The 12,725-nt window shown below is 34.9% G+C and overlaps 8 protein-coding genes and 1 non-coding gene across 9 annotated transcripts; 3 read left to right on the plus strand and 6 right to left on the minus strand.

The window, feature by feature from the left end:
- Positions 1–27: 27 nt before the first annotated feature.
- NEPG_00092 (uncharacterized protein) lies at positions 28–1,335 on the minus strand (the record flags this gene model as incomplete). The annotated part of the gene is made up of 1 exon (XM_013202472.1): positions 28–1,335. The coding sequence occupies one exon, from the start codon at positions 1,333–1,335 to the stop codon at positions 505–507; it is 831 nt and encodes a 276-aa protein (XP_013057926.1). The 3' UTR covers positions 28–504.
- A 25-nt stretch (positions 1,336–1,360) lies between these two features.
- On the minus strand, positions 1,361–2,098 carry NEPG_00093 (uncharacterized protein; the record flags this gene model as incomplete). The annotated part of the gene is made up of 1 exon (XM_013202473.1): positions 1,361–2,098. The coding sequence occupies one exon, from the start codon at positions 2,096–2,098 to the stop codon at positions 1,361–1,363; it is 738 nt and encodes a 245-aa protein (XP_013057927.1).
- A 435-nt stretch (positions 2,099–2,533) lies between these two features.
- Positions 2,534–5,346, minus strand: NEPG_00094 (uncharacterized protein; the record flags this gene model as incomplete). The annotated part of the gene is made up of 1 exon (XM_013202474.1): positions 2,534–5,346. One exon carries the CDS (start codon positions 5,344–5,346, stop codon positions 2,611–2,613), a length of 2,736 nt encoding a protein of 911 aa, XP_013057928.1. The 3' UTR covers positions 2,534–2,610.
- A 42-nt stretch (positions 5,347–5,388) lies between these two features.
- Positions 5,389–5,470, minus strand: NEPG_02681. The gene has a single exon. It is a non-coding gene; the product is annotated as a tRNA-Ser (tRNA).
- A 76-nt stretch (positions 5,471–5,546) lies between these two features.
- On the plus strand, positions 5,547–6,740 carry NEPG_00095 (uncharacterized protein; the record flags this gene model as incomplete). The annotated part of the gene is made up of 1 exon (XM_013202475.1): positions 5,547–6,740. The coding sequence occupies one exon, from the start codon at positions 5,547–5,549 to the stop codon at positions 6,738–6,740; it is 1,194 nt and encodes a 397-aa protein (XP_013057929.1).
- Positions 6,741–7,206: 466 nt separating this feature from the next.
- Positions 7,207–9,136, minus strand: NEPG_00096 (uncharacterized protein; the record flags this gene model as incomplete). The annotated part of the gene is made up of 1 exon (XM_013202476.1): positions 7,207–9,136. The coding sequence occupies one exon, from the start codon at positions 9,134–9,136 to the stop codon at positions 7,229–7,231; it is 1,908 nt and encodes a 635-aa protein (XP_013057930.1). The 3' UTR covers positions 7,207–7,228.
- A 591-nt stretch (positions 9,137–9,727) lies between these two features.
- On the plus strand, positions 9,728–10,141 carry NEPG_00097 (uncharacterized protein; the record flags this gene model as incomplete). Its single annotated transcript, XM_013202477.1, has 1 exon — positions 9,728–10,141. One exon carries the CDS (start codon positions 9,728–9,730, stop codon positions 9,905–9,907), a length of 180 nt encoding a protein of 59 aa, XP_013057931.1. The 3' UTR covers positions 9,908–10,141.
- Positions 9,903–11,358, minus strand: NEPG_00098 (uncharacterized protein; the record flags this gene model as incomplete). Its single annotated transcript, XM_013202478.1, has 1 exon — positions 9,903–11,358. The coding sequence occupies one exon, from the start codon at positions 11,356–11,358 to the stop codon at positions 9,964–9,966; it is 1,395 nt and encodes a 464-aa protein (XP_013057932.1). The 3' UTR covers positions 9,903–9,963.
- Positions 11,359–12,029: 671 nt separating this feature from the next.
- Positions 12,030–12,587, plus strand: NEPG_00099 (uncharacterized protein). The gene has a single exon (XM_013202479.1). The coding sequence runs from the start codon at positions 12,090–12,092 to the stop codon at positions 12,513–12,515; it is 426 nt and encodes a 141-aa protein (XP_013057933.1). The 5' UTR covers positions 12,030–12,089; the 3' UTR covers positions 12,516–12,587.
- The last annotated feature ends 138 nt before the right edge of the window (positions 12,588–12,725 follow it).

The following is a 12,725-nucleotide window of genomic DNA, read 5'->3' on the forward strand; positions in this document are numbered from 1 at the left end:
CTAAAAGCATCTTTATTTAAGTAAATAGCAGAGTAAAGCCTGTTTGTCTTAGAATATACTCACGTATTAATAGAGTAATAAAAAGGTCTAAATACAACCCGATAGAAACAACCCAAACAGCCCAAGTAACTGTTATAATATGAATTAATCATAAATCAAACGATTACATGGTACATGGCTATGTAACATAAGGATATTTACATTTTTAGGTATTTCTGGCTATATGTAATTGTATATATCTAACAATCCATGCTTGCGGCAGTACCATTATCTATTTAAATCTTGGTTAGGCGCTGCTGTATATTTATGGTGCTTTAGTACTAAATACGATATGAGCAGGAAGTTATCTACAGTAATCTGAACAGCACATGGCACAATCCCTGAAATATAACAGAAATCTGTTTTTTGCAGGTTATTTTGGGGTTCAGGGTATAAAGCACTACCTGAATATATATTAGCAGGCTGCGGATTTTATATATTCACTTATTACTTCTGGTATATTTATCAAACAGATGGATTAAGTGTTGCCTGGGTATTGCTTATGGATTTAGTCATTCTTAGAGGCGGCCAGTACTCTTTATATCCAAATGCAAAGGCGTTCTCGGGCTCTCTGCACAGCAGAAAGTCTTTTGGTGATCCTAAAGATGCTTTAATATTTCCCATTGCACCGCGATCATACGGATTTGCTGGCACGGATATTCCTAGGCGGTTTAGCATGCGGATCTGTAGAGACTCTAAGTACGTTATATTTTTTATAAGGAGGCGTATTTGGCGTAAAAGTATTAAAAACACTGCCACAGAGATAAAGGACAGTATTATTATGTTTAGCCCAATTAAGCATATGGGAATGTTAATGGAAAGAGTGTCGTACACCATTCCAACCTTTTTGTGAAATACGTATCCATGCAGAAATAGTGACAGAACAGAACTAATCAGTACACTGGTAATTAGCTTAATAAAGTTGCCCAGATTATTTGCATTAACACACGATCCAACCCATGGGCAGTGATGGTCCATTTTGTTAATGCACCTACCACAGCGAGAGCAGTGGTGCGCTCTTTCGGGCTTTGCCTTCCTGCACTCATAGCAAAACTTTCCGCCAACCACGTACTCTTCTTCCTTGACATATCCGCGAGTATTGCTTACGTAAATAAGCAGCAGTACATCCAAGAACACAAATGCATTTTGTGCCATTAGGCAAACGCGCGTAATGGTTCTGTCCCTGATTTCATCCCACAGAAGAGTTGGGCCAGACACAATCCCAATGTACGTAATTAAAGTGCAGGACATGGACAGCCCAATTTTATCCATGTAGCTCCTATTCCTGAAATACATTACAAACAAAGAAAACAATTATTTATTATAGACAGTTCCATCCATTCGGATCCATACTATTCTCTATCTGCTTTTTATCCATTCTGTTATCTTTTCTCTGATGCATTCTGTAATCAGTGTACGCCTTCTGGTCTTCACTCTTTATTTCCTTTCCTCGCCGGGTGTAAATCTTTCTTTCTTTGTGTGTATAGTTCTTACTTAAGAATAGTTCTATTTTTCCATTTTTCTCGGTGTAGCTCACTTTGCTTATTGTTGCATATCCACACGACTTACAGAAGTCAATCTTTTCTTCTGTTTTGTATATGCGAGCGCATGTATAGCACCTCTGCAAATACTTTTTGTCACTTTGTAGGAAAGTATCGTGTAATTGCAGACCTAGCGTTGCTATAAGATTCTTTAAAGTCATATCGCGGGTTACTGTGACTACTTCTGTTGTGCTGTCGATGTTTTCTGTATTCATCCATGAAGAGAATAAAGAATTATACTCAGCTGATAGCTCTAAAGAAAGTGCTGCTAATTGAATGTCTTGATCACTGAGGCAGGAATATCCTAGCTCAGCTGCTTTTTCTTGTGCTATTTTAATGTATTTCTCACTTGGATTGCGTATTTCTATTTTGCATGTGTGCAGAGAGAAGAGTTCATTGCTTTTCTGACACTTCAGTTCATCTGCCACTGCTTGTGGAATGTACCCCTTACTGTACTCCATCTCAGACAGTTCTGATGAAATTACTGCGGATGCGTCTATAACAAGAACTGTTGGCATTTATTTTACTGCAAATTTTTGTTGCTTATTTGTCTGTCTGTGCAGAACGCAAAATTTCTATAAAATAGACTAAATAACAGAAAATTGGCAGAATATTCCGCCACCAGCGGAAATAAGAATATATACTTATACTTATACCCAGAGCTACTTAAAATAATATGAAAATATCTCAAGATGCCTTTATGCTTATATGGCCAAGATCTCTTTACTCCTGCAATATTAATTATACATAACAGATTTTTGTATTAATTGATCTGCAAGTAACTGATTTTCCTATTAATTACTTTCTTATTATAATTACACATTTATATTTCTGATTATTTTGGACTATATCACATAATATTCAATTTAGGGCTATTTCTGGATTCTGTGATTTAATTAAGAGCAGGCGGATAAATCTCAATTTACTCCCAGATAATGAAGCATAATTTTAAGTGTTTTCTATTCTTTATTCAAATAAGTCTGTTTAAAGCGAGGGATGCACTCAAAAACATTTTTGGAGAATTTTCTGATTATGCAGCCGACTTTTTCATCTCTTCTTGGCATATATCAAGTGTTCGATAGAAGCACTCTTTTACTCTCTGCTGAGAAAGGCATCCTTTCCCTATAAAGGTGTGTTTTAATCGGTCAAGTAAGTATTCTAAGCATGCCTCTCGCATATGAGTGCACTCTTTATTCTCTAGGATACACAGTAGTTTTTGTATCTGGCACTTAATGAAGAGCATGGCATTTCTGTACTTATTTGGGTTTTCTGAGTGGAATAGCTCTGCTGTGTGCTTAATGTTTAGGTTTAGCAGTATTTTCAGAAAAATCTCTTTTTTGCTATATATTAGCGCAGGTGCTGGCTTATGCTCCCATACCATTATTGGAAAGAGTGTTTTTGTGTCAAAGTGCATCCCACACCACTTAAAGGTGGGCTTGTACTCTGACTGAATAATCCCTGCAATGGACACACTGGGAGCATCCTCTATTGACGTGTATAACTTACACTTAGCCATATTAAGAATAACACCGGCGGTTTCCAGCCCCTTAATTCGCTCAACAACCAAAGACAATTCATCCAGGCTCCATGAAAAGAACACCGAATCATCAACATACCGGGCCATGCATGTGTTAACTAGGCCTTCAGTTATTATTGGATCAAGTGCGGCAAGAAAATATCCGCACATATGTGATGCATATCGGCTTCCTTGGTTAATTCCTATGACTCTTTTATAGTATGCATCTCTGTGCTGTAGTATACTATGATTTATCTCTTTTTCTAAAGTCTCTTTTATCTCCATTTGTGTGAACAGCTCTTTGTTGTGGTATGCTTTAAATACTGTTTTGTGGTTAACGTGCGGGTCTCTGTTCTGCCGGCCTTCCCATTCACTTTGTATATTTTCGTTTGGATAAAGTGCCTTCCTCCGCACAATCTTCACCCCATTGATTGATGTTTCTACCACAGTATATACCTCATACTCTTCCCTTCCAAACAGCTTCTGTATAATGTTTAGACCATTTAAAGCAGCAGTAGAAATATTATCAAAGCAGCTCTTTATATCAAGAATAAGAATGTACAGTGGCTTATTATTCGCAAAGTTATCAGAGAATTTGCTCCTAAAATTATGCACTCTTGGAAATATATCTGTCACCCTAAATATTGAATTGTTTGTACGTACTCTGGGCTGCCTTTTCCTTAGCAAAAGATTATTTTGAATCTCCCACTCCGTCCTCTCCTGTGCCTCTCTCGTAAGAATGCAGCATACCATTCTTTCTTGGTGAATGTGCTTTAAAGGCGCAAATACTTTGATTGGGTTGTATACTTTTTTAAAAACAGGCCTAAACGTCTCCGATTTGGGGATAAGATTCATTCTAAACACTTCATCATATAGCGGGCTTATCTTCTGGCATGCACTATATATTCGAGTGCGGTTTTGTACAGGTTTTTTCCCAGATACTTTCTTATTTCGGGTTATACCATTCTCTGATATTTTTTCAGCTGCACTGTTTCCTTTGCCTTTTATGTCTGTACAGGTAGATGTATCCTCAGAGTTGAGCATACTATTTTCCATTGAAATATCAGAACCAAGCACTGTCTCATCTACTGCCGCGTACTCTGAAAAACTCTCTTGGAGAAATGATACATCAGAAATTTCTCTTTCTCCGCTTTCAGAACACTTTCTTTTTCTTAAAAACCTACTTTCTAGGCGGGTTTCGGGTATTTCTGGGGTTTTTATTATCTGAAAGTATTCCTTTATGTAGTTGTCTTTAAACTGGTTTTCCAGTCTTTTAAATTGCTGGCGGAAAAAGAACCTTGGCGTGCTGGTTTGGTTTGTTGTATCCTTTATATAACACGCCATTATATTTGGAATACACACTAGAAATATAAAGGAATACGTCTCTGTCATGTACTTCTTGTACAGAAGTGGATTGTTATTTCTTATTTTAGGCTTGAAATTGGTTTTTAGTCCTGAGAGTAAGTCAGATGTCTTGATTTTATACTTTTTGTTCATTGCCATCCACCGAATCTTCTGCTTTACTCGCATTAGTCCATTCTCTGGAAGTATCCCCGAAAAGAGATTCTTTACTATTGTGTAAAGCAGCCTTACCACGGTTTCACTTTGTATTTCACAGTCTAATATTGTTGGCTTTTTTTGTGCACACTCACCGTGCTTCTCTTTTATTTTATCTTTCTTTGCTTTTATGAACGACCCAATTATTCCCTTTATACTTACAGTGTCATTCTGTATACGAAAGAATAAAGTACTTATTTCATCTGTGTACACCTCAATTACATCTTTACTGTATACATCTGCTGCATGTATCTCTTTCATCTCCTTAAACTCGAATACTTTAACTAGATTACTCTTGTTCTTGTCATTTTCATGCACAGGCAGTTTATCATTTGCTAAGTGCAGAATATACCTATTTCCATACCTCTCCATTACTGTATAGTTAGAGTACAGACTAAGAATACCACTCTCGCCTATTTCCTGATACAGATCCATCCATACCTGCGTGCTCAGTGCTTTATTACAGAGTGTATACTTCTGCCGAGAGTGCCACCCTTTACGTCCAGTGATCTTGTCAAGGATTATTTTTATTTTATAATCTGATTTCTTATCGGTTCTTCTGATTTTTTCTCTCTCACACTGGCTGTACACATAAATATTACTATTGGCAAATTTGCCAGATATTTCCGGTGCCAGCACACTGCTTATAGGACGCAGCCTGCTCTCTGCCCATTTATACATTTTGTATGGCATGCAGGGGTAAAATAAAAGAAAATATAAATAATAAACAAAAAACGACACAGATGGGAATCGAACCCACGAACCCAAAGGGTCACGGCTTAGCAAGCCGTCGCAATAACCATTCTGCCACTGTGCCCTGTTTACTTTGAAAAGGCAGTACCTCTCTGCATGCGCCTGTACGATGTAATAATTAGAATCATAATTTACATCTGATGGAATGTGCACTCTTTGATGCAATGCCAGTCATTCACAAAATAGTCTGTGCCCACTTGCAGGACTCACCCACATACCACGATCTGTGCGCCATTTCAAGAGGAATGGAATTTAACAAAGAATGGTCTTTTTTATACCATGCCCTATTAGATGAAATATTAAATATTCTGCCGTATGAGGCTCTTCTACAGAAAAAGGTCATTTCCTATGGGGATGATAAAATGGTCAGATGGATATGCACTCACATCAGAACTATTGTACACAGTGCATCATATATAGATACAATACAGTATACAATCAGTACACGGTATAATAATTTAGTAGAGTCATCTATTCTTCTGATTGAAAAGTATATTTCATCGTACATATACGTATACAAAATATTTGACAGGTTAAAGCAAGAATATAACAAAGATGTTTTTTTTGACAGTGTTTTGTCTGAGTGTATGTATGCCAGAGAGGCATATTTCTGTACTGCGCCAGAGATACTTGAAAAAATAAACAATCTGCACGCAAAACTGGGACATCACAGAATGAAGCATACGCATACATGGACACTTTCTGAGTTATACACAGAGATGAAGGGACTGTATTTATTTGAATATGCAAGTGCAATAATCAGAGATAGTCAGAAAATAACTAACGTGCACACACCAAGTGCACAAAGAGTAATACTGGCACTAATTGCCTTACAGAGATACTGGTCAACTCTTGTGAAAAATGAAATATTTATAGAGAGAGACCTCCCATGTACACAAATATTCACAGATCCAAAATCATTTAACATGAACATAAGAGATACTCGGATTGTTGCACATGAGATAGTTATTGATTATGCCTGTGAAAGGGATAATTATACAGCATTTGTAATAGAACAAGTCCCACAGTATAAAGAAAGCACATTTGAATCATCTTCTGATATTGCATGGAGAATCCAAATGAGTGATCCTCTCCTTATACAGCGTAAAGTGTATGCACTCATGCACTACTGTGATAGAACACCAAATATAATAATGCGTGCATGGAAAGTGGTTCCTTCTTTTTTAGTTTGGCCCATCATTATGTGCGTTCTTGTTATTTCTGGGTATCTTTTGGTACCTTTTTATGTTTGGTCAAATCTGATTTACTTCTTATTTATTTTTTTACAGTGCTTTTCTATAACACTTGCCAGAGTGGATATTGAACAGATTTAGAATTTCTGGATAAATTATATCCAATTGTATCACATAATAAATTTATATTTATATACTGTATATGCACTGGGTTATGCACTGACATGTGTAGTATATGTATTGGATATGCACTGGGTTATGCACTGACATGTGTAGTATATGTATTGGATATGCACTGGGTTATGCACTGACTTGTGTAGTATATGTATTGGATATGCACTGGGTTATGCACTGACTTGTGTAGTATATGTGTAGTATACGCACTGCTTTGTGCACTGACTTGTGTAGTATATGTACTTTCATTGTATTTCGAATTATTTATTTTTAATTTTAGTTGTAAACTCTTCATAATCTGAAGAGATTTATTATTTATATGGTAATAAAATTAAAATAACTTAAAAATAAATAATCCGAAATTAAAAAAACTGAAGGAAAACTTTCAAGTTATAACATGTAACAGTATTATTAGTAATGGATTACCAAAAAATTCGGGTTATGCTTTTATTATACTAATGGACAGTTTTACTTGCCACTATTTCTAGTCGTTGTATTGGCAAGAAGTATTCTATCTTCTGTTCATTAATTGCCTGCTTTAAGAACATTATAAACTTTGCCTTTCTTTGCAAATATGCTTCATAATTCTGCCAGTTGGTTGCATGCTGTAGATATACTTTAAGGTGCAACTTGTTCGCATCTTCAATCGCATGGTAGTTGAACATAAAGTACGGTGAAAAGTCCTTTGGATGCTTTTTGATGAATTTTGTTACTTCTGATTTTAAGTGCTGAATCTTTTCTGGGACAGTGTCAAATGCCACTTGGAATACAATGTTCTCTGCCATTAGCCCGCTTCTTCTTACATTTACAATTGCCTTTTGCAGTAGAACGTGGTTTGGTATGTATATCTTAGATCCGTTCCATTCATAGAATACTGTAGAAAATACGTTTAGCTCTGATACGACCATGTTCAGCTCTTCTTTATCTATTTCCACCCGGATTCTGTCACCAATATCGTATGGATGTACAATAAATAAGAAAATAACGCTGTCAATTGCATTCTTAACACTTGTCTGGAAAATAAATCCAAGACCAAAGAAGGTGCCAAACACTCCCTTTACTACATCATTTGCAGAAATAGTTGGTGCTAAAAGGGCAATCACTGCAAATAAAAAGATGGCACCGGTTATAAAGTGACTTACTCGAAGGAGGGCTTTATCCATCTGTACAAGACTCTTTTTAACTGCATACTTTTCTCTTTTCGTTCTTTCAATAAGTGCAGCGATATCTTTCTCTGTGAGTATCTGTGTCTCTGACAGTCCCAGCACAGATGTAATATTATCAACATAATCAGAGTCAACATATTTCTTTAAGTGCCGCACTTGAAATTTCTTTTTGTCAGCACCAAGCCACATGGCAATCTTTTCTGCACGTTTAAGCGACTCCTGCTTTATATCAGTTGATGCACCAAGGCCCTTTTCCATGTGGTATATCTTTGTGTTCATAACTCGTTCAAACTCTTTGAAAATAATCATTTTCTGCTTGATGTCTGTTGACGTGTCTGAAAGAGCCATACTAAAAGACTTTGGCTTGAAGTATTTCTCTGCATCCATCTCTTCATTATGTTCCTCTGTTGGATTTGGTGTGTCTTCTTCACTACCTTCTCTCTCCTGGGCAGGCTGAGAAAACATCCAGTATCTTTTCTTTTTACCGCTCTTCTGCCCTTTTATTCTTTTCTTGACTAGTTCTAATGTCTTGATAAACTGGTGCTCAATCAAACACCGCTGTATACGCATGAGATAGTTTGTGTGGTTGAACCCCATCCGTACTTTTTTAACAAATATGTTCTTGCACAGTACAATAAGCAGTGCTAAACAGCATGTGGTTAAAGATTGCTCTACACCAACAGAATGGCTTGGCTTTATCTTATAGTCAACCTCTGCTAGTTTAAGATAAACAACACTCCCAAAGATAAGTATAATCCAAGAGAGAAGAGTAGATACACTGTTGGTATAAAACATAGTAAGCGTTAAAAAGTTAACTTTCTCCATTAAGTACCCGCTTGTATAGTATAACAGCCCATCAATCGCGGTACAAGACAGAATGCACGCACTGATTAAAGTGAGTATCTTAGATAGTGCCCAAGGGAATGGTTTTTCGTTTGAGTATATCGTTATGTCTACGTCTATATTCACACATACAATTACATATTGCACGGCGTATAAAATAAACGATATGATAATCCCAATAAAGTACAAAATCGGCACTTCTTTCAGCATATAGAAAAACTTACTGCCCATAGAGAATGTGTGATAAACTTTGGTCTTTTTTATGTCCACTTCCTGCTGTTCCACATCCTTTTCCTCGCATGCACTTTCCACCGATGTGCTATGAGATGTATCATGTGACTCTTCTTCAGACATTTTAAATTTACCAACAAATAATTATAAATATATACACATAATGCAATACCAAGAAATATTATAGTAAGAAAAATAGAAGAAGCCCAAAATAACCGAAAACACTCGAAAAACCAAATATACACAACATAATCATATAATTATAGTCCGAATATCAGAATAATTTAAGATTATAACTTGAAACACACTGTATATACATAAAAATCAGACACCCAGAAAAGTGCATTACAAGAAATAGCATATATAAACATAAAGAATCATATAAACAAGGAATATAGCTGTTTTTTCCTTGAAGGCTTAGATATACGAAAACTTGTTATTTATTAAATCCACACCGTCCTTATATAGACGGCTTTCAATCACAAAAGCTGTCACACACATATTTGGCACTCCAAATATCATGATTTTGCTTGACATTCTGGATCTCACTATCAAAAGCCAACAAATATAACCCGAAAATAATCATGGAATATACTGAGGGTAATTGAACGTATTAATAGCAGATAAGTGTATTTAGTATATGTATTATAGACAGAGAATACAGATATACTCCATAATTACACAGAAATAATATTTTTTTGTTTTATTTCTAATATGAACAGTAATACATCTGAGAAAATAGTAAATAAGTCATTCATACCAGAAGATAATGCTGTAGAGAATATAAATAGCGTGGAAAAGACATATTCTGTACCAAGGTATATATACAAAGAAGGACACTCTAGGTATGTGACTAGAGACATATCTATTAATGAAATATTATTTGTAGAGTAAAGGGTGAAGTATAGTATATTCACATATACAGCAGGAGAGTCTTTTAATCATTGGGTTTAGCTAATATTACTTAGTACGTCTAAATATTGCATACACAAACTGGATATAACCTGAATATTTAGGATTAGTTTACTTTTCTGTATTGTAATAGCACGTATTAGACTGCTGTGAATATGTTTTACAATATCTGTTTTATGGGAAGTATACTCTGTCTTAGTTAATAACAATCCACTATAAACCTTTTCTACTCTTTTATCGTGGTAATTATAAATGTTTCCTATATAAGGGATATGTCCTATACCAGGTATATTATGCTTAATTAACTCTGTTTCCAGTAAATATACCATATCTTTAGGAATCATATTGGGTATAATCACACTAGGATATTGAGATTGATTAGTAGTACATTCCTTTTTATTAGTTATTTGCCATGGTGCATATATTTTTATAATACGCTCAGATTCATTATCCAATTCAGTATGTATAGTACTATCCAATTCAGCACCAGGTATTGGATTTATGAGTATTTCAGTCCTTGGAGATGGAGTAGATTGAATATTCAGTGGCAAAACTTGTTTTTTGCTTGGGTTTATGTGCTTATTGTATTTTCGGGGCATCTTTGGACTATCTTTCTTTATTATTCTGAATGGGATGGCATCTTCTATTAGGATTTTATTCCTTTGTAGGATGTCATTATACGTCAGAAGCCGGTGTAAGTGGGATATTGGATATATTTTTAGTGAATTGTCTTTTTGGATCTTTGATTTTTTAATGTGTCTTTTTGTTGTGTCCTTTATCATTCCCACTGCACCCACAGTCTTAGGATATATTAAGTACCTTTTATTGTCTGGTTCTATTCTGTATAGCGGATGAATATTTCCCTCTTTTCTATTTGTAGGGAGGATGTTCAAGTGGCTACAGTCATGTTTATAAAACGGGCAGTTCTCATTTGTATTTCTGGGAATTTCGGATTCTAATGCGGCAGTTATTTTTTTATTTCCATATATAGTATTGTTAATAACAGTGCCATAACAGGTAATTGCAATATTAATGTGCTCCGATTTAAAGTCTTGGCTGTCTGATATAATAGCTCTCCCTGAGACTATATCTAAAGACTCTTCATATGCCAAGTCTTTCAGCCGTATTTTATACACAATTCTGCATTCAATCCCTAATTCACAGAGGGAAAGAAAGAGTTTGAGTCTATTTAGACCATCTCTTGCACTGTCTTCCTTATATTCCTCCTTCCCTTTTTCTTTCATATAAATATTAAAGGCGGATGGATGGGATACAGGGACAAATGGCTTCTTGGATAATAAAGAAAGAGTCTGCTTTATTTTGAATGAAATCATACAAACAGAAAGGCACAGTGATATATTCCGGTTCTTTTTTGGGTTTTGTGTTATTACAGTGGTTGTAGAGCTTTCCTCATCACTAGAGAAATATTCCATAGACAAAAACAGTAAATTGCTATAGAGTACTTATACAAATAGAGTAGATGCAATAACTCAAAAGTAAATTCAATGGGATAGTCAGTCTATACAACAGTTAGTGTATTTATATAAGTAGGACAGAAGGGTATAAATCATTGCAATACTAGAATAAAATGAATTCCTAAAAATATACTCTGAGAAGTATAGTGAACTATTTCGAAACAATCCAAATATACTCACAAGAACAGTTTAATAGTATACCAGACAAGAGAATATATATTCACTAACACTCTATGTAATAATTGTGATAAAGAAAAGTAAAGAATCGTCCACTCATATTCTTAAGAAACCATTTTTAATATATATTCTACTATTTTTCTATAACCAGAAGCAGCCACGCTGAACACTGCCCATATAAAGTATGTTTATTACTGATAGAATATTAGAAGAAATCATAACCCGAAATCATAAAACAATACATTCTTTGTGTACATTGACGCGCAGTGTAGATAGTGTGTTAGTGCGCATTTAATAAGAAGAAGACACAAAGCAATTTATAATATAGTATATATTAAACAGAAGAAAGCATCTGTTTATTTGAGCTATTTTATACATAATAAGCAAAAAGTATTTCCATAAGTTGAAAGAATTTCTATAGAAATTTAAGCAATTTCAGAGGAATAAATTGATATGATTCTCGAGTTATCATAGATCTAGCATAAATTATAATAGGCGTAGATAATACAAAAATGGCAAGAGAAAATAAGACAGGAAGAAGATGGTCATTTATGGCCATGCTGCTGGGTTTAAACCAGTCAGTAACAAAAAACCTTAAAATTGACCCAAGAATAAGATACGCCACTTGGTATATTATTAAAAACAGAATATTAATAATAAAGGGGTATCTTGAGCTAAAAACCCCAATAAAGCAGACAGGAGTGCATAAAATACTAGGAATAGACCTACCCGTAATATTAAAAAGAGAAAAAAGATGCAGAGAAGAGATAATCAAAGAGATTGAAGACACACCATGTGTATATAATTTATATGAAGTAGGAGAAAGAAAAATAAACAAAGGAGGAAGGCCCAGAAAGAAAGAACTTCTCACTAACCCAATTGACATAAACAATTTCTTACTAATCAAACACAAAGAGTTCTTTAAACTGGATTTATAATAATAATCCACTGTACAACCCGAATAACCAGCTTAAAGTAACCACTGTACAATAAATCTATTATATCCCATATAAATCTATTTAATCAGATCAAATACTCAAACAAACATATCAAAAAACCAACATTCACATATTTCAAGGTATTTTCGGGGCGTATCGTATAATATGATATTATTACAAAAATTACAAATTTTTATGCAAATTACAGAT

This window comes from Nematocida parisii (genome assembly GCF_000250985.1).
Source record: "Nematocida parisii ERTm1 unplaced genomic scaffold supercont1.1, whole genome shotgun sequence".
Lineage (NCBI taxonomy): Eukaryota > Fungi > Microsporidia > Nematocida > Nematocida parisii.

Coding starts and splice junctions, on each gene's coding strand:
- NEPG_00099 (XM_013202479.1), top strand. CDS start 12,090: ATGGCAAGAGAAAATAAGACAGGAAGAAGATGGTCATTTATGGCCATG.